The sequence below is a fragment of the Heliangelus exortis genome, chromosome Z, assembly GCF_036169615.1.
Source record: "Heliangelus exortis chromosome Z, bHelExo1.hap1, whole genome shotgun sequence".
Lineage (NCBI taxonomy): Eukaryota > Metazoa > Chordata > Aves > Apodiformes > Trochilidae > Heliangelus > Heliangelus exortis.
Window position 1 is genome coordinate 12,089,312 of NC_092454.1, and position 22,083 is coordinate 12,111,394.

General features: G+C 41.1%; 1 protein-coding gene across 3 annotated transcripts in view; it reads right to left on the minus strand.

Moving 5' to 3' along the window:
* ADAMTS12 (ADAM metallopeptidase with thrombospondin type 1 motif 12) overlaps positions 1–21,003 on the minus strand; it is a 163,984-nt gene extending 142,981 nt beyond the window's left edge. For all 3 annotated transcript variants that reach the window (XM_071731745.1, XM_071731744.1, XM_071731746.1), the window contains exons 1-2: positions 20,720–21,003; positions 15,496–15,857 (exon numbers count right to left, since the gene is read on the minus strand). In XM_071731745.1, the coding sequence (XP_071587846.1) occupies positions 15,496–15,857; positions 20,720–20,846 (489 nt within the window). In that variant the 5' untranslated portion in view covers positions 20,847–21,003. The remainder of the gene's footprint in view (positions 1–15,495; positions 15,858–20,719) is intronic.
* Between the last annotated feature and the right edge of the window lie 1,080 nt (positions 21,004–22,083).

A 22,083-nucleotide genomic window follows, 5' to 3' on the forward strand; every position in this document is an offset into this window, starting at 1 on the left:
AACTGCTACTACTTTAAGGCTTTTGAACTCTTCTCCGAAGCCAAGAGAAATCCATTTCCTCATTCAAAAGATAACACTTAATTGGATAAACATTGTTGCCCCTCTAGTTTAGCTAGCAATAAAATACAAAACCTGCAACTCTCAGGGTAAGAAGAAACCTGTGCTATTGTAATTTATCCTTTTTTTCTGACTGTTGGGACTGGGGTCCTACTTCAAAAAAAAAAAAAAAAAAATCCCAAACAACAGTAGCTTTCTCTATGCATTTTGATGGAAAAAAAGTTTAAATGGATCTGCCATTTTTTCACAAGCATCTGCTACCAGGCTGTAATTTCACTAGATTGCATAAAGATGTATTAAAAGCTATCAGCTGACATGAGGTAAAAAATTGCCAATGGAAGAAATATGGCTTCTCCTTTTGGTTATGGTTTATGAGGAAAAAGACAACAGCTGTTCTAATATGTGTAGGCAACAGAGTTCAAATGCTTTGGTTCAGCTATAGGTATGGCCAATGCTGTTTAATGCAGATTAATATCAGAAGAGACCCTTTGAGGACAAAGAACAACAAAGGGCATCCAGATTTCATATGTAAAACAAATCCAAAAAGAACTTATTTTTTAAAGAAATATGCATGTCTGATGACAGTAATAGCAGCCAATTACTACTTTTTATACCAGCCACAACATAATTTCCATGAGAAGGGGATATGTATTGGCAATTAGGTTAGCAAAAATAATCCAGATAAGTTAAAACCTGTTACAAGTCCTATGCTAAAAGAACAAAAGAATGGACAGACTGAATTAAAATAATGATCCGTTTAGGTGCGTAGCCTTTCCCTGGCAGCAGAAGAGAGCAGATTCTTATGGAAAGGCTGCAAAAACAGAACAAGGATGAAAGTACACAATCTCTAACCTCCAGATGTCCTGGCAGTTTTCAAGCTGGGGACATCTCAGGTCAAGGGCTGTTTTCTCATCATGGCTGGAGCTTTCCTGTATCAGTTGCTTATTTGATCCATTTACGACTCTGCCACCTGAAGTACCTCAACTGACTCCACGTTTACTCACCTCCCAAAATTAATTTATACTACACATTATGTCTCACAGTTAGTAATTCAGCATTTTATATTAATTCCTTTTGAACAGCACCTTGTCTCAGTCGTTTGTTAAACTGCATTAAATTTAGAGATTTCATTAAATAATATAGCGTCTCAGCTACAGGCTTGTTTCCTTCAAACATTTGTTTTATTCTCAGTCACGTACTTATTATCAGAATCTCAGAAAAGCTTCCTGATTCTGAAGTGTCTGAAAAAGTTCAAATTTGTACACTTTTGACAAGCTTTTCTTCAAGACATTTTCGCTTATGAACCAATTTTTCAGTTATTTAATCAGCTTCTATGTTTATTTCCCTTTTTTCCCAACCAAATATATTTACTGCATCTAAAAGAATTAAATTTTGTTTCCTTTAACTTCTCACTACTTATTCACACCAGCTTTTTGTGTTTAATTTATTTTGAAAAAGAATAAAAGCAATAATAATAAATTATCACTTGTCTTTAGATTCCAGGAAGACATTATCAAACAAGTCCCATACAACTAAATTATTTTACTCCTCCAGCTTTTTCTTTTTAAGCCTTCATAATTTTTAAGCAGTTTCCACTTTGGAAATTAAACACATCCATAGCAGACTCACACTAATCTACAGGATTAGATATCAGAGCAACAACTCCAGCACAAGTTCATAGTTACAAATTATTGCTTGCAATTGTAACAGATCTTAAGAGTCCTAGTCTTAGATCCAGTACCTTATTATATACAGCACAGTGCTAACACAATATATTTTTCACCCAAGGAGAACAAAGGACCCCTAACAGTCCCAGTGTGAAGAAGAAGTGATAATACAGGCTGAGAAATATGTATTTATTTATTTTTTAATAATAAAATACAACGCATCATTAAGACAAAAAAGTTTCCTCTTCCTATTTTTTTGTATACCTTAAAACAACAGGAAGAGTGTATGTGTGGGGGGTTAATACAACATATTTAATACCTGTCCAGACAAACATCTAAATAAATAAATAATATTCCTTGCTGGAATATGACCAGACATGAAAGAAATATTCACTGACAGTTATCATCATAATTATAATAGCCAAACTGGCTAAAGGAAATTATCTAGAGACAAGTGTAAATAAAACACGGCAATCACAGGGGTAGTTATACTTTGGCATGCTGCATAGCATGCAAGGGGAAAAATAAAATACGAACATATTAATGATGCTGCAAGAAGCTGTTTTATTCCATTCACATGTCCCTGCCCCATTACAGAAGTTTAGGAATACATCCATCGTCTACAACGTGAAGTTACTCTGCCAACTTTTAAGTGCCAAGGTAAAACGGGGGCTACACATGATACCCACTCCAGGCAACTGTGGAAAGGATTCACTATAGTTATTCATTAATAATTTTTACAAGTCTTTTCTTCCAAGACATAAAATTTTCCCTCTGGGGAAGAAACAGCAGCCTGGAAAGCCTTTCTGAGACTTGCTGCTGCAGTCCACCCTTTATTCATAGAATCACAGAACAATTTGTGTTGGAAGGGACCTCTAGAGGTCACCTAGTCCAACCACCCTGCAGTAAGCAGGGACACCCTCAACTGGATCAGGTTGCTCAGAGCCTCATCAAGCTTCTCCAGGGATGAGGCCTCAACCACCTCCATGTGCAACCTGTTCCATTTTTCCACTACCCTTACGGTGAAGAACTTTTTCCTAACATCCAATCTTAATCTGCTCTTCTCTAAAACCATTGCCCCTCGTCCTATCACTCCAGGCCCTTGCAAACGGTCCCTCTCCAGCCTTCCCGTAGCCCCTGCAGGCACTCAAAGGTCACTATGAGGTCTCCCCGGAGCCTTCTCTTCTCCAGGATGCACAAGCCCAGCTCCCACAGCCTCTCTTCACAGGAGAGGTGTTCAACCCTATGATCATTTTTGTGCCCTCCTCTGGACTCGCTCCATCAGGTCCATGTCCTTCCTGTGCTGAGGGCTCCTGAGGTGGATGCAGTATCCAGGTGAGGTCTTACTAGAGCAAACTGGAAGAATCACCTCTCTAGATCTGCTGGCCATGCTTCTTTTGATGCAACCCAGGATGCAACTGGCCTTTTGGGCTGCAAGCACACACTGTTGGCTCATGTCTTTTTTTTTTATCCACTAGCACCCCCAGGCTGGGTGGGTGCAGGGCCTTTGCTGCAGGGCTGCTTTCTAAAACTTCATCCAGCAGCCTGTACTGATAGTGAGGGTTGTTTTAACCCAAGTGCAGGATCCTGCACTTGGTCTTGTTGAACCTCATGAGACTCACCTAGTTCTCTGGTTTGTTCAGGTCCTTCTGGATGATATTCTGTCCTTCTGGCTTACTGATAGCACCACCTAGCTTGGTGTCATCTGAGAACTTGCTGATGGTGCACATGGTCCTAATGTCTACATTGCTGATAAAAATATTAAACAGTACAGGAACCAGCACGGACCTCTGAGAGACACCACTCATCACTCGTCTCCATATGGACTTCAAGCCATTGACCACTACCCTGTAGATCCACCATCCACCCAATTCCTTACCCACTGAACGGTCCACCCACCAAACTGGCATCTCTTCAGCTTGCTGTGTAGGATATTGTGGAGTATCTTCAGATACTGAAGATCTGCCATGTCAAAGGCCTTGCAGAAGTTCAGAAAAATCACATTGATAGGTTGTCCCTTGTCCACTGATGTAGTTACCCTATCATAGAAAGCCTCTAGGTTCATCAGGCAGCATTTGCCCTTAGTGAAGCCATGCTCACTGTCTCGGATCACCTTCCTGTTCTGCATGTGCCTTATGAGTCCTTCTAGGAGAATCTGCTCCGTGATCTTCTCAGGCATAGAATGGAGCCTGATAGGTCAGTAGTTCTGGGGCTGTCCTTATTACCCTTTTAAAAAATGGGTGTAATGTGTTCCCCTTCCCGTAACTTCACCTGGCTGCTATGACTTTTCAAATATCATGGCTTGGCAACTACAGCCACCGATTCTCTAAAGACTCTGGGATGCATCTCATCAGGTCCCATAGACTTATATATATTCAGGTTCCTCAGTCAGTCACAACCTGATCTTCCCATACAGTGGAAGGGACTCTGTCACCCTCGTCCCCACCTTGTGGTTTTTTAACTTGGGATATGCTGGGAGAGAGGTTGCCAGTGAAGACTGAGCTAAAAAACAGTTGTTAAAATCCTCAGCCTTCTCCTCATCTGTTGTTACTAGATCACCAGATTTGCTCTTCAGGCGAGGTATGTTTTCTTTAACCTTCCTTTTTTTATTGATGTACCTGTAGAATCCCTTCCTGTTATTCTTAACATCCCTTGTGAAGTTCAGCTCCAGCCTAGTCTTGGCCTTCCTGACCTCATCTCTACACAACTGGACAGCACCTCTATACTCTTGCCAAGATACCTATCCCTGCTTGAACAGTCTGTGCAGTTTCCTCTTGCCTTTTAGTTTGACCAGCAGGTCACAGCTCAGCCAAGCTGGTTTCTTCTGCTTTTCTGAAACTCAGCATTACACCCCCACCCCATCTAGTCTGGCAGCCTACTGCCAGCATACTGCACTCTGACAGAAGTGTTTCTTAATATGGCAACTCTGCTGAAAAAAAGGAACAATTCCACCTTATTAAATAAAACACTCTGGCTGTCATGCTAGCTCTCTAAGTATCCACCAAGGAGATTTACAGTAATACAAATTATTTACATTCCTCCTGTTAACATGGAAGCATGGTAATTCTTAACAGAGGAGCTTCTGCAAGAAGAAACTAAACTTAACCCTTGTTTTTTTGCCAGAAAACATACTTTGTAACTCAATACATAATCTACTATTTGCTTTATCTAATCTAGTCCTAAGGACAGTGGATCTGACCAGATCTTGGTTGATCTATTTAATAAACTCAAACTTGGGGAAAATTGGGGGTAAAAGAAAATGAAGGTAAAAAACACAGGTACCCAAATGAAGAAAAACATTTGCTTAAACTGTTAAGTTCCACTAAGCTCTAGAGCTATGGCTATGTTAATTCTATGAAGAATTTTTTCCTCCTGGCAATTCTCCTGGTGTTTACATTTTGAATTAAAAACTTGTTTAGTTATCTGGTTTATAACACAGGTATAAAAATTTATTCAGGAAAGCAAGGACAAAAGACAACCAATATCACAGAAAACTGTTTTAAGCCTGAGCAGCTAGACAAGAAGGAAGATGTAATTCACTGTAGATCGATGAAAATTGGTAAGACATGGCAAGGTAAAAGGGAAAAGGCACTAGAGAAATAATTACAACATTTGTGTATTAAAATTATGTACTCTGACCTACCTGCTACTGTGCATAAATAGGAACTATTTATTTTCACAGGAAAAAAAAAATTAGAAATGTAACAAGCTCATCTCAACAGCTATCCAAAAAGACTGTGTCAAGAATTACGCATTAGCCTCAGAAATACACTATGTCACCAAGTAAACCATATCACTGTGCTCAGTGTTTGACTGTTTATTGTCTTCTCCAACACAACAGCTCAAGAAACAGCAAATGAAGCTGATAAAAAGCTAGTGAAAAACAAAAGAAAATGCATCTAAATCAAGTTCTAATTCATATATAAAATACAGAGTAACGATTCATGTTTCTGGAATCAAGTGACTCAGGAGAGATCGTGAAAGTATGTGAATAACTAATCCATCAAGAGATTCTCTGCAAAGAAAGCACACCCACATCAAGAAATTTGATCTGAGTTGAAAACAGAAGCAAGGACTAACACAGGGGAGATGTCCTACTTCCTTATTCTTACTCTTACCTAGATATTTACTTGCACATTGTTGGACAGAGGGTGCCAGATAAGAAAGACATTTACCTTATCCCATCTCCCTTCTTAAGAATTTAACCAGATTTAACTATGATTGGTTTAGATAAGGAAATAGAGTTAACAGTGTATCCAACTAAACAGATATTAAACTTTGGATGGAGCATTCAGAATCCTCTTAGCTTTAAACATATACATTTGAAAATTGAAAAAGAGTGGCATTTGAACAAAAGAAAACTTAAAAATCAGTGTCTGTATAAGCCTTTACTGAAAGTTACAAATACCATGGATTTCGATCTACTCCTGGTATTTCCATGTATCAACAAGCCTAAGCAGTTTATTAGAGACCTGTTGTTTGCCATGAGAATTGGAATGCACAATGGATGTGTTTAAACAAAGTCAATATTTAGCCAAGACAATTATTTTTTTTATTTTACTTATATACTTATTTTGAGAGTTTGTGATTTCAGATGAGTCTTTCTCCAGAGCCCATCCTGGAGCCATTGTGTATGTAAAATGCATAAATATCCCATCCTAAAGTATTTACTATTTAAAGTCTGTTGCAATTTACTAATGGCTTGGGAAAATCCATCATTAAGCACCAGTTTCTGGAAAAGCCCAATATATTTCTCCATCACTTTGTAATACCCTATACATAGAGCAGCACAGAAGCCCTTTCAGCACACAGCAGGGATAGTAAACCAAGAGCTCCAGCTGCAATGTAACTGCTCTGCAATGACAGCTACAGATATCTATACAGATTTGCATGTGTGCCTAATATATGTGTATATGTAACTGTGCCCTGATGCTGATGCTGCTCAGGGACTGTGGATGCTCTACTCTGACAGAGATTTGACAAGGCAGGACTTGATGTCCAGGCTTTTCAGCTGGTGCCAGAAGCCAAGCTCACACAACTGCTGTAAAAGTACCATAAGCAAATCTAAACTCTTAAGTAAAAGCAGTAGACACAGGCTATTTGGGCATGGTTTTTACATCACTACTAATATTCATCACCTAACATCCTGCCAATGCTCGTTCAGTCAAAACAGGAGGAAGACAGGCTTTTCTTGGTAATTTTCTGTTTTTGTTTTTTGGTTTTTTTGGTTTTTTTTTTTTAAACAGCTAGAAAATAAGGCATGGAATTGGCAAGTTTTGTCCCTAATGTCACATTATATGCCTCACTGACTGGGTATGTAGGCAAGCTTCAGCCATTTCCCTTTCTTCTGCTCATTATTAATGATGATATACAAAGCATGTGCTGTGATGGACAGCAGGTACAGCACAGTGTTAATACGGCAACCAGTGCAAAGAAATCTGTTTACTTCCAAGACAGACCTTTCCTTTTAGTATCATGAAAAGAGATTAAAGGGCAAAAAAAAAACGTTCTATGAACAGCAGTACTATCAAACACTTGTTTCCTTACATATTTGCTTCCCACATGTGCTCTACTTTCTCACTCCTGCAGTACCCCTCACTATCAGCTGGGTCAGGAGTAGCACTGCACCCTGCTCAAGAATAGCCTATGGGTCATTAGTCAACATGCTCATCCCTCATCTCACTGATGAGAAGTTCCCCTCATTACCTGCAAAATTCATAAGAATGTAATGGCTTTTATATCTCCATTCCCTTTTCAGACTGGGGTGAATTTGGACAACAGCTTCCAAAGATACATCTTCCAAGAAACAACATCTTAAAAACCTCACATTATTAAGAATCAAGGCTAAATGGATGTCATGTATGTTCTTTACTTCTGGGTAGTGGACCTTCAGACTGAAGTAACAGTCCTACAGTTTTTTCTCTGTGAATGAGAGACAAAAAGATAGAGAGACCAGATAAAAGACCAGAGTTATAAAAAACCAAACCAAACCAAACAAACAAACAAACAAAAAAAAACTCAAAACCAAAAACACACAAAACAAAAAAACCCCAGACCAAAACAAAAAAACAAAAAAACCAAACCAAAACAAAAAGCATACCCACAAATCATCAGTGAAGACTTTCAGAAGAAAAAAAAAAAAAGGAAAAATGAAAAAACAAACGCATACGTACTTAATAGATTCATTAAATAAAATGACTCATGGAAACTGGAAGTGTGTTTGACAGATCTGTATACCAACAACACCCCTAAGTAATTAGCAACTAAAGAAGCTCATATTTTAACAACATCATAAGTCTTAAAACTGTATTTAAAAAGAGCTTTCTCTTCATATTCTCAAAAAATAATTATCTGAATAGAGCCAGATATACTAATCCTGCGTATTCTATTCAGATTAGTTCATACTGACTAATCCTGATTTTAATTTACCCTACCTATGACTGTTCCATTGAAACTTAAGAATCCCATTATAAAAACTCCATCCATACAGAGCTTCTGCCCTAACTTCATATTGGTTAAAGGTGACAAGGCCAAGACCAGGAGCCACAGACATAGCCACATTCTCATGTACTGAGATCACTGATGAGACTCCTTTGACCTGTCAATTAGAGTATTTTTGCAGACAAAAGACTGGGGGAAGGGAACTGGCAGATGGATAAAGTTCTAACACAAAGAAAAGGGACGGACCGTAAAGTACTGCAGCAAACAATAGTAAAATTTTGAATGATGCATCTGTTGGGAATGGAAACAACCAAACAACCAAACAAGCACCCTCAAAAACAAAAGCCAACTTGGTTTGCACCAGCTTTCAAAAAAAAAAAAAAAAACAACCTCGCAACACTAGTCAAGCCAGGAGAACATCCAGATATTTACTGTAATATGGAGAAAACAGGAAAACCAAGCACCAGAGAACAGATGCACAGGGAAGACTACTTGCTTTCAGTGTCAATTTTTCTACTTAAAACATTTCCCATACTAATGCCTAAGGGACAAAGTGCAAAGCAGATGCACAACAGAGTTGCACAGCAGAACTTTCCAAGTGCAAGAACAAGCCAGATCACAACAATTCAATGGAAGCTCCATTACATCCAACTCTGGAACAATTCCCATCCACAAAAAAAAAAAAAGGCTGGCAGCTTACTTTCATGCCTAGCATTCTCCAAATGCCCTATTTCTACATTTTGGTTCCAGCAGATTATCACTAGCTGGACAAAGAAAGAGGCTGCTGTGGTGATGTCTGAAAAGCTAAACCAGAAGACATGACTGGCAGGTAGGGTCATCTGCTACGCTTTCAACTAGAAGCAGGATCCACCAAATACTATATAGAAGGGGAATGGCAAATAAAGAAGTGAGACACTTCCTATAGGAAGTGAAGAGAGATGAGTGAAGGGCATGAGACCCATGAAGTAGAACCTGTGCATTTGTCTTCCAGTACCCTTGTTTCCCAGAACAGAATTAATTTATTTGAGGTAGTACTACAAGAACACACTCCAATTCTTCTTCTCTGTAACTCTGTATCAGGGATGAACAGTATCAGAGTAGAAGCAGCTGAGTCCAGTTTCAGGTGTTCATAAGTGCAAGTGAAGAAAGCATAAGACTCTCATTTCCTTAAGTGTATTTCATATCCACCACTTACAATAATTACTATTACATTTGAAGAGAAACAATTTTGTTGGTGGCAGGTATACCACAAGGGAACAGAAAGGTGTGGTCATTTTTCTGGGCTACAGGAATTGTGTAGAACAGTAGCTTTACAGAGCTTTGACAAACTATCTCCAACAACAGATTAATTAACAAACAGTTAATTATCAACCAACCTCACTAATTGTGATTTACAAAAGTAGATAAAAATCCCTATTATAAGCTTAGCAATGAATTTTTTCTTCCATTACTTTAGAAAAAATATTATAAAAATATTTTTAAGTAAAGACTCCTTTACCCCTAAACCCTGTGTATGGAAAACACCTGGTAGTCTGACATCCTGGTGCAGGCTTTCTATAACCATAGGAGAGGAATTCTAAACAGCAGTATTAAACCACTTTCATAGGACACTAAAGTACTATTGCTGAAGTACTGTTACAGTACTTGCATAGAACTATTCAAACTAGGACAGATCACACAATGATAACGTGGGTCACCATGGAAAAGGCATCTCACACTAACTTCGTGGCAGGTAGTGGGACAACAGAGATCATGTTGAACCAATTCCCCAAAGCTGATGCAAATCTCCAAAAGATAAACCCCTGATGGGTTTTATGCCTCACTGAGAGGACCAGATAAAGAATGTCAGTGACAATGCATAAGTAGCAGAGCTCATTTTTAGGCTTCATATAATGGTGATATCCTGAAATAAGCAGAACAGTTACACTTGAGTATATTTCAGACACCAGTCCTCTTTTTGGTGAAAAACTTGCCACAGACAGACACAAATCCACAAGGAGAGGTTTCACCTGAAGCATCTCCAACCAGCTGCCATATAAAAAGAAATGTTCATACAGATGTCAAATAAACAGTCACACAGAGCTGCCCTGCCTGTGGCTAGGCACAGAGGGAAGAAGACAGGTGGGGGGGACCTTTCAGAAATCCTAGGCACAGGCAGAAGACTTTACCCAGTTTTCTACAGATCACCAGGGTACGAAGCAGTTGCCAGATTTGATGTGTATGTCTGTCACTGCTAAGAAACAGTAGTGTTCTGCACTAGATGGATTTTGGAAGGAGAAGAAACAAACCCTGTTTCCCAACTTTGTACTGTGCTACTGTTGCCAGGGCAGCAGGTCAGTACTTCTTGTAAATGCTGATGTCCATCAGGGCAGAGGTAACATTCTGACCAGCCGGAGACATCCAAAGCACAGCACCACGCAAGGCTCAGCAGGGACAGGAGCTTACCAGGTATATGTGTATAGATTGCTCTCTATTTTCATCCTAATATTTTTCTGTTCTGCTGTCATTTCCCTTAAAATGCTTGGACAGTCATTGAAGATAAAAGTATTACCAGACAACTGTCCATTGACAGTTCTACACTGTAAACAAGTGTCAAGAAAACAAAGCCTTAATAATAATGCTCTGTCACCTAGAAATACCATAAACAATGTCTGTGTTACTGATTAATAAAAGAGGGCCTTGTTCCTAATGAAAGGGATAGACTATCAGAGAAAAATTCACTGCCCAGTTCCATGGTACTCAGTGTATAAACCTAGGGTTATTCATCCAGCTTCACTGAGCTTTCCTCCCTTCCAGCCTGACTGAGAGGACAGACTAACACTACTGATGGAAACAAGTGATCTCAGATCTAACATACAACTGAGAATTAAGGCATTAGTACTTGGAAGAGTTCATTTTAATCTTCTGTAGAAAGGCAGTGTAGGAACATAAAGTGTAATGAGAAGTGTGTCCTAAATAGACTCACAAGACAAATCCAAATATTATTTCAACTGAGAGAGACAAAAATGAAACTGTTTTCTCCCTTACTTATTTTTGGAAACTGTCCTGTACCTAGGAGGTTCCATGTCTGCTTTCTTTCCAAGTGTCAGAGTTTGATCCCTTTCTGGTGTTCCAGTAGTAACATTGCCTCTAGGGTTTCCATCTCCACTGTGAACCAAAATAAACAGCAAAGTCTGCCCCACCCTTCCCATGTTAACAGTTTCATGCCTTGCTGGACAAGCTCCAGAAGCATAAAAGATTTAACCAGACAACTGACCCAGAGAAGAAGATACAGAGCTTGCAGCATCATGTTCTTCAACTTGTTAAGAAGGTCATAACCTATTTAGCATGAAAGGGAAACAAGGATACCACAAGGTGTTAGAAAAACAATGGATTTTGGAAACTGCGATTTTGTTCCTCCATATCTCTGCTGGTCTGCCCTCTTCATTCTCTTTTGCAATTCAGCCCAAATCCCTTTCAGAACCTAGCCGCTAGTTTCCAAATCTTTTTCCGAAATTGGAAACTTATTTATATTAATTAAAAATAACAATGTCATACAATGACTGTCCCCCCCCATTTGTCTATCAAATCTGTCACTCAGTTACTCCCCTTGCAGAGCATTTTAGGCATATATAAATAACTATATAGGAAAATGAAATTGGTGAGATACCAGCATACCTTAACTTCAAAGCAAATAAGGAAATTAAAGAAATGGGGAAAATCTTCAGTATTATAACATTCTAGCTGAAAACGCAACATACTGTCAACATGGAGAAGCACCCATGACAATAAGTTGTTCCCCACATTTTTAGTGTCACTTTTCTTTTCCTGAAAACACCATCTTCTCTGCCTCATCCCCTTGATTAATGCAAAAGAAATGCCATTCTGAAGAGTGTACTGGATAAAAACAAACAGTAACAGTTATATCTCCGCTATATGAGAGATATCCTTGTAAGGCCAATGGAAGCAAAACTGTATTTCAAAGTAAAAACACATGGGAAATGAAAGCCCACTTGAAGGCTTTATGTACTTTCAGTGCTATATGTGAGTGATCTTTTTGCAGAACACAAATCTACACCACACATCTTTGTTCTTGCACACTGACGTTATCCTGGAAATTCAGGAACTTTAAAGTATGAACCAAACAGATTACACATGAGAGGAAGTAATTCCAGAAAAAAAGACAAACTAGAATTCTCCTTTCACAGGCATCTTGATGATTTTACTTTGCCCCACTTCAGGCCAAATTTTTTACGGGGAAGTGAGGGAAGGGCCAGGGAGGTGACAGTGTTGCAAAAGATAACATATTCTTACACAATTCACTTGGGCAAAACTACAGGATTATTAATAACATTTCAACCATTTCCCACTAAAAATGTCAACATAAGAGATATTCCAGTAAAACATACTTAATCAAATCAGCATCTTCCAGTATTTTTTTTAACCACATCCTCTCATAAAGGAAGCAAAAATTAGCAGGTTAGGAATTGTACTCATGGGGTAGGTTCTTAGTATCTCAAATAATTTATTTCCATAGTCTTTTACCTATTCCCTGTTACCCTTCCCTCCATCATAAAAATAAACAGAAAATATATATTCAATAGAGAAACATATAACACATCCCAGGGAAAAAAAGGAAAAAAGAAAAAAGAAACAGATAGAAATAGACAAGTTACCAAAGAGCAAAAAACTGGGGATCTTCTGGATTGAAATAATTTACCATTAATTAGCTCAGGAAGCAGGGAAGTGGCAGACCACCACAGTTTCAGATATAACATGTTTTTATCCTGAAAACCAGACTGCATTTCTCTGTGCTGATAAAACTGTTCATTAATAAATGTTGTCATATGACACTGAATGTTTTGTAAAACTTTCAGAGGGAAGGCAACCTAAACCACCTTTCCACAACTTGTGTCATTAAGAGGAATTAAGAGATTCAAACCCAACTCTTCAACCTCTTCAGAGCAGCAACTGCTGGACTTAAAAAATCATATTAAAACCATCACCTTTTTCCCAAAAGGTTCCTTTCAATCAGAGTTATTTTGTAATTCTATATTTTCAACATTCCTGTTTGGGGTAGGGGTGGAGAAACCAAGCCACTACAGTATTTTTCTCATGCAAATGTTTTGTCAAAAAAAAAAAAAAATCCCCAAACTGGTATTCTCGTAAGCATTGTTTCACAAACCTCCAAATCAAAGTAAACCTCAAAAAGTTTGTAATCCATATGAAAGGATCACTTTGAAGGATATTAACAAGCTGAATTTAAAATATAATTTTTATAAATTTTAAGTCCCAGCTTGATGGGGTGCACGGACGTATCATGAAAACAATAATATTAGGTCTGGACCAGATGATCCTTCTGGTCCCTTTCAACCTGACATTCTATGATAATTTGAGTTTGAATTCTTTTTAAGCCTTGTTGCAGACTAATACTTCAGAAAGTGTAACAAAGACCTAGCACCTCATTTTCAAGTTCTCATCCTAAGGAAAACTGATGCAGAAAGTTTCCTAAAGCATAAGACAAATCAACCAAGGGAACTACATGTACCATCGTATCTCCTTTCCCTTAGTGACCTTATATGACCACAACATATTTCAGGGAAGTTTTGATAAATTGGTCCCCACTGGAAGAACTACTTCGAAAATCACTGATCTTCACACATGTGGGACTGGAGCTTCTGATCCCTGGTCTGTTTCTCTAGGCAATGTGCCAAAACTGTAACCAGCACTTGAGCAAGACTCCAAAGTTTCCCATTTCATCTACATCAAAATTGTCTTCATGTTACTGTCAGTGGACATGGGTACAATGGGTACCCTGACAGAGTACTTCTGTAACCCACTGATTTTCCAAAGTTTTGAAAGCTTCATACTTCTCAATAGCAAACAACTTACTTTGATAACAGTAGCCTACCAGGGAATGGATGTACTTGAGACACCCACCTCGGTGTTGGCTTCAAGAGAGAAACATCAGCCTAGCCTGTTGTAGACTGAGATGTGTTGGCCAAAAGGCATCAGCACACTTCTCTACATGCTTTGAAATACTATGATTTGTTTTTTAAGGATGAAGGTACCAAAGCACATGAATGCTGCACACACTTTGTCACCTCTGCCAGCAGATACCAAACCCCATTTGACCTCTCAGATTACATGTGCCATTTCACACAGCTTCCTACAGCATCCCATTCATACCTTCAAGCAGTTTTTCGCTTCTTCCCCTCTCTGACAAGATAGGCTTAGCTTTATCGTCTAGAACTATAAAGTTATGGTACAGTAGTGGGGAAAAAAAAAAAAAAAGAAAGAAAAAAAGGAAAAAAGAAAAAAGAGAAAGAAAAAGAAAAATAGATAAAATAGGGAAAAAAGAGAGAAAAAAAGAAAGAAAACAAACAAAAAAAACAAAACAAAAAAAACCCCTACCATGACAAAAGTAAGGTTTCCACCTCCCTGTCTCAGTCTGAACCACAAGCTACTGAGAAACGTAAGACTTCAAGCTCTTTGGAATGTGGGATGACTATAGGTGGTTCACATTTTAATTTAAAGCTCTGACTAAGGTTGCATCTACCCTACCATTTATTTCTGAAGTTGCAGTGCCATTCTGAAGCAAATCTCCCAGTTTTCCCGACATACCATCACTAAATTTAATTTGCAGGGCAGTTTCAATGCACCTGAGCTACATTTTTTTAGGGGAAACTAAAACAGAAGCTCACATCTAGATGCAGAGCAAGGGCACTCCATCTACTAATGAGACCACATAATGACAGAATAATTTAGGTTGAAAAAGACCTTTAAAATTATCAAGTCTAACTGTAAACCTAACATTGCAAAATCCACCACTAAATCATGTCCCTAAAACGCCACATTGACGCATCTTTTAAAAACCTCCAAAGATGGTAATTCAACCACTTTCCTAGATAGCTTATTCCAATGATTGATAACTTTTTCAGTGAATGACTTGTTCCTAACATCCACACTAAACCTCCCCTGGTACAACTTGAGGCTGTTTCCTCACATCTTATCACTTGTTACTCAACAGGGATCAAAGCAATGACTGAGTATTTGAATGGCTTCAAGTCATATGAATGATAGAGATGTGCAATCCAGCCACTAGAAAAATAATCCAGTTAAAAGTAAACCCCAAAGGCGCTCAGCATCAACTTTTGACCTTCTGAACCTCTCTTCCAAAAATCCAAATGACATCCATTACATTAAACTGATTCTTTCAGAGCATTATGTCAGTAAATGTACCACAATGGCTCAACCAATATCTTACTAGACATATTTATGTACCAATGCTCTAGCTCACTTCTAATAACACCAAGTAAACCCAGAACCCCGTAAAGGTCACATTACTTACCAGGCCATTGCAAGCACTGATTGCTGCTGTCCCACTCCCAAAACCTGCTTGTAACACTGTGCCAATGAAGTGACAAGGAACTCCTGAGCGAGATGCAATTTTCGCATTAGTGTGGTTGCCACGTCTCCTTTCCACTATGTAGTTATGGGAAACAAATCCTGCATGGACAGTCAAGTTAAAAAACAGATCTGTCTCCTTGTGGTTAATTTTGTAATATACCACATTTTCCTTCTTGCTGGGATCTCTCTTCTTCCTTGTGTTTGAGATGTGATAGTGTAAGTCAAAAGAAAGAAAATGCCCATTTGCATCTACTCTTGCTGGATCAACCACGTGGTATTCTGGCAATGTCTTGATAAATTGCTCTGAGAGAAAAGGGGGAAAAAAAGAAGGAAAACTAAGGTGAGTGCTAGTCCTTTCAGATCTCACATGAAGTAAAGAGAAATTCAGAAGTGATATAATTCACAACACCATCACAAAGGCAGGCAGTGCAGACCACAGTGTAATACAAGACCCATTTGGGCTTTCTACTCTCCCATTACAACACCCAACTTAAAAGCTAAACATTCTTATTTTCAAATATTTTGTCACCATTCATACAAAAGATTGGCTATCACACCCTTCCTCAAGTCCCACAAGAGCTGGGAACTCTCTCTGTCCTCTAGCCAGCACATTATACTCTGATGAAGGAGATCATCCTCACACACCCAGAAAGCTGACCAATTGACATAGGAGACAGAGCCTTACGAATGAACATGGGTGAAGAGAATATTACTCATTGGTTTAACAGACTGTGGCAATAGCACCACAGTAGCATCAGCTTTAACCAGTGCTGCAGCAGAGGAGGGAATTTTAAGGGACGGTTTGAAGGGGAATGAAGTAACCATGGTCTTTGTAAAAGGGGTTTCAAACAGGGTAAGACTGGGCATCTTATTACTTGTCAACATCTAGCAAGCAAGGAAAGTGTTACTGGTAGTCCTGTCTCCTGCTGTGCTTCAGAACAAACAACACCTGTTCTCAGTTTTTTTGTTTGGTTTTTTGTTTTTTGTTTTATTAATTGGTGTAAGCCCAAAAGCCCCAAGCAAATAACATAAATCTATGTAAAATACAGTCCCTATAAACTCATACCCTAAGGGCCAGATCCTCCACTGGCATACTTGACTTCAGCCCAAGAAATCAGTCTGAACATATTTCTTCAAAAGCAATTGTGAGCACACGTGTCATTACAGTTCTTCTTTTCCCAGTGCTTTTCTCCATTCCCAAAGTCTCAGCCACTTATACATAAAGCAATTACAGCTCATTCATTAATTAAGCTATTTACCAGGGCAACTAGCCTGATCCAGATAGTTCCAAGGCAAATTACTCCTCCCTAGGACTTGTATGGCACTTCTAGGGACACTTCTCTCTCCATTGCCTGCATCTCCAAAGCCACTCAGGATAAGCCATGCCCAGACAGACAACTTTGTGGATTCCATCCCTTCAGAAAGGAACATGTTTCCCTTGTCCTCATTAGCTGCAGTACTTGATGTGACTGCTCATGTTTCCTCAGGTCATGGACGCCTGAGACAAAGGCACTGAAACACTCCCAATTAAAAACCAAAACCAAAACCAAAACCAAAACAAGCACACAAAAAAACCCTGGCTCCCAGCACATATACAAAACTACTTGAAAAATTTGGCCTTCTCTTAGCAGCATCTTTATTCCAGAAGCAAGCTTATTCTCACACACAACAGATTTCTTTGTACTTGTGTCCCAGTAGACTACAATGACCTTATGCTTTTGCAGGACAAACAAGTCCTCCACAGTGGCACGTCTTGACATGACAGAGACTAACACCTGTCAGAAGTTCTGAGAGATATCTCCTGCCCTTGCCCACTTAAACACAATGTGGTCCAAGACACTGGACACTTCACACCTTCATGCCTGCAGTTTACACAGCCTGTACATGGCACAAAGATACCAGCTGCCTGACAATTCAGTGGCTGAAGCTACACTGCGATCTCCCCTTCCTCACACTCCAGACTGATGCAACAAATGGGTAGGAACAAGAGGGAAGAAACACCCACAAGCATGGCTTACATGCAGAAGCTGAATTGTAAGACTTCCAAGAAGTCCACCCCATTCTGTCCTAGCCAGAGAGGACAGGCTACCAAGAATGCTTCAAGACCAGGTCCCCATTTCTCTGTTTTTTAGCACAGCTCAAGAAATAATCAAACTAAATGCCTGAAGGAAAACTTACTCATTTGCCATCTATGTGATTTGCCTCTGCTTGATGTCTTGAGACTAATTTGTTGTGGCTTAACTATGAAACTCCGTGCAATACTATAGACTTTCAGATTTGAACTTCAAGCAGCTTAAGGAAGTTCTTAATTTCATCACTACAGTAATTAGAGTGTAGAGGTTAAGGCAAATCAGACACCAACATCAGTAAAAGGGAAAATAATTCCTAAACATCTGGTGGAGATGAGATTATCAAAGAGGAGAAGTCTAACTTCTACCCACTCCTTAAATACTCATTTCTGAATGCTAGTCTCTGGCTCTCCACTGGGACTTACCCTGCAGTAATACTATACTATAATATAACTGCAGAAATTAATTATTAAAAATTTTCAAAAGACCAGAGAAAATAAGATTACTGCACAATAAACTTTAACAAGATAAAGCTAAAGGTAACTTCTGCAAGTAATCATTACCAGTTTTGTCTAGACTGATGGGTAGAGGTTAGCACTCCTAAAAATAACAGAACAATTTACCCAGTTCCACATTAAAACATCTTGACCTTTCTATCTGGAAGATAGTCACAATTTTGGTGATATCTTTCTGCCCTTCTAGGAAGGAATAACAATCAGCCAGAAGGCAGAGGCAATAGAAGGAACAATATGTACAGCCTAAACTGCACATGAATAAGGGTTCTATTCTTCAATACTGACTGCCTCAATTTTCCTAAAGAAATAATCAATTAACATTAAAATACTGTAAGTTCCCATAAAACTTAGTGTCCACAAACATCGAACAGAGAGTGTCTATCCTAGTGCCACTGACAAGCCTTGATGGTACATCACAGACTCTTTTTCCTCTGACACCCATAACATTCTCCAGGGAAGAGTATTCTGGATTCCCTTCCAGGAAAGAAGACTTGTGTAGCTCCAGAGAACGCTCTGTCTTTCCACAACTGCAGCCTGAGCACAGCAGCCTGCATTCATGTCACAGGCAAGAACAAAGCATTTCCTTAAGCAGGACATGTTTGAGTCACTACTTTCCCTTGCAGCCATGGTGTTTGCCCCGGACCCTTCTGGGCACATGGGATGAACAAGGCTCAAGCGCTTCATACGTGTTTGACAAATCTAAGAGTTGTTTAAGTTACTGGAGAGATCTTCCCAGCAGATCCTCCTAAATTCTGCATCATTGAAAACATCTGATAATATTCAAAACCAGTGCTGTCTGTTCTGCTCATCTGTAGCTTCAAACCCACCACACATGGCAGAGAACATATTAACAATGGCTGTATACAAACTGGACAATCTAGGACAAACAGAAAAACATACGTGGTCTGTCACACGTGACAGAAAAAGCACAATTTATTTTAGAGAGATAACATGTTTTCTGACAAACTTCCTCTAAAACGTGACAGATCACCAATTGCAACTGTTTCATCTCCATCTTTGTGGTTCATCTACATCTGCCCCTCAGACTCTCTGGCATCTTTTCAAACAACTCCTTGGGATAGGAAATAGTGTTGTTGATTTCTGGAGGAGGCATCTTCCCAAGCCAAAGAAGACCCAGGAAGCACCCCAAGCTTTGAAACCCCATGTCAGAGAGCAGGCCCTTAGCATTCAGCAAGGGTATCCATCCGTAACTGTCCCATTTGTCACCCTGGGCATGCATGTGGAGGCAGCACAACACTCAGTCCCTTCAGCTATGCGAGATCCAAATTTTAGTCCTCCACACTTACTCACTGTGCATTCAATGTTCCCTTGCAAAAAATTAGCCAAATTTTAAACTGTCCCTTTATGAAAAGCTATCTGCAACCTCTTGGAAAAGATCAGGCTTTTCATGCCTAGAACATTAAATAAATTCTACATTACTTTCGAATTGTGTGAAGATTAAACAGCTACTGCGTGCTAACAAAACCATTCCTGTCCCATGTAGAGTCACACATATGTAGTAACTGTTTGCTTTCACTTTAAATTAATCTAGCAGGAACCAAGCTCAGGGTAGTGTTCACTTTTCAAGCATGCTTACTTAACCACTTGTCCTTTCCACCATCTCTGAGGGGCACAGACTTTTCTCCTCTGTTCAAGCTGTCCCACTGACAGTACCACAGATGTTGACTGCATCAGGAAGGTTTTCAGGAAGCAAAATTTCCTCCTACACTCTCAGGTTTTCTACCACCAGGCAGAGTCTTCCAGCTAATTAATGGATTGTGGGTTTTTTTTCTCTCTCTCTCTCTTGGGAGCCGCTTCTCTGTTTTACCTTAAACAAGCAACAAGATAAAATTCCTGAATTCCACTCCCCCAGGGATGTGCACAGACAGTGTCAACTGGGGGAATGAAGTTAATTCACCTGGATTAACTGGCCCCAAAAGACTCCTTCTGCAGATGAAGTCTCACTTTTAATCTACCATCCTCACCGAATATAAATGACTCATGGTGTGTATCTTGGTCACACTACTCCTCCTGTTGCCTGTGTAGCCTGTGCTGCTGCAGCACAGAAGTGATCATTTGTTTAAAAAAATAAATAATCAGGACAGTAAAGTTCTTCAGTTTAGTAGTCCAAAACTATTCTGGTATTTAGAGAGATGCCTCTTATCGAGGAAGATGAGAAAAAAAACAGGATTTAGCATCTACCCAGTGCAAGTCAATGACTTCCACAAAGCAGCAAAAAGGTGTGTGCGGTCGCACTGACAAACTTCGGAGCCTGGAGCAGCCGGTCCCAAGAGGAGCTGAGGGCAGCGCTGCCTGCTCGTAGCCCGCCAAGAACCCGGGCAGTAACGCCGATACTGACGGAGTTTGTGAGGGGACGACGGAGTGTGGGGTGGTGAGTGAGTGAGGGGGCGAAACATCGCGGCTGGCCGCCTCTCCCCCCCGAGTACAGCCAAGGCTCGACCGGCGGGGCACACCCGCGGCGAGGCTGCTCGGCGGGGAGGCGGTGGCAGCGGGGAATCCACTTTGCCTCACACCGTGTCCGCGCAACTCCGCGCACCCCAGCCCGCCCTCCTCCACTGACCTTGCCTCCCGTCGGGGACGAGCGAGCTGGCGGCGGGCGAGGCTCTGCCCAGGCAGGGCGCTTGGAAGTGAAAGACGAGGAGCCAAAAGTAGAGGTGTGCCTCCCGGCTCCGCGGGACACATGGCATGGTGCGGGCGGGGAGCTGCGAGCGGGGCGCCAAGACCGCCGCCGTCTAGCCGGGCCGCGGCATGGCCGGGCGGCGCGGTAGCGGCGGAGCGGCCTCCTGCGCCGCCCGGACACAGGCGCCGCTCCCCACAGGGGCTGAGCGGGGCCGTCCCGGTGTCTGGTTTCTGCCGGCGGAGGAAGGAGGGCTGTGGGGCTGGAGCTGCTCCCGGGAGCCCCCGCCTCAGAGCCGCTGGGGTTAACGCGCCGGAGAGAACCGGGTCGGGACAGCCGGGAGGGGAGGAGAGGCCGCCACCGGGGGCTTCCGCCCCCTCCACTCCGCCTACAGCCGGCGTTAGCCCCGGAACCCCTCGGAGGCGGCCGTCCCGCACAGGGCGGTCTCCCTTCCGCGGCCGCACGCCGAGTGTCTCTTCTGAGGGGGCCGGGAAACGAGGCGGCGGCCTGGCAGCCCCGCACTCGCCGAAGCAGAGGGTTCCCCTAGTCTTGTGGCTGAAGTGCTTGAGGCACGCGGGTGTTTAACGCGTTTTCCGCCCCGTCCCGCCGCAGCGGCAAGGGACATCGGCGGTCTCACCCCTCCTGAGGCGCCCGGAGGGCGGTCGGAAGTCCGAGGCCCCTCGGGGTCGGGATGGGGCATCTAGCCTCTGCACAGAACCCAGCTGGTTGTCACCCATGGACGCTAAGGCCTTTCCTGTGTGTTTCACAGACTCACAGAATCCTCGAAGTTGGAAAAGACCTGGAACAGACTGCCCCGGGAGGTGGTGGAAGCACCATCCCTGGAGGTTTTCAGAAAGTGGGTAGATGAGGTGCTACAGTGGATGGTTTAGTGGCGAGAGGTTGTAGGGCGGACAGTTGGGCTTGATGGTCTTAGAGGTCGTTTCCAACCTTGATGATTCTGTGATCTTCAACTCCAACCGTCAGCCCTACACAACCTTAACCACTAAACCAGCTCCCAAAGCTCCACGTCTGCCCATTTTTTTAACACTCACAGGGATGGCAACTCCATCAACTCCCTGGGCAGCCTGTTCCAATGCTTCATCCACTCTTTCAGTGAATAAATTTTTCCTAATTTCCAACCTGAACCTCCCTTTTTGTGTTTCCTTTTGTGTGCTGCCACATTGGGGTTACTTCTCAATATCCTCTCTTTGTAGGCAGCTATTCTAATTGCTTTGGTGCCTGTATTTTTAGGTATGTTCCATGTACTCTCTGCCAAGCATCCCCTCGGGGGCTCTACTGAGGTTACT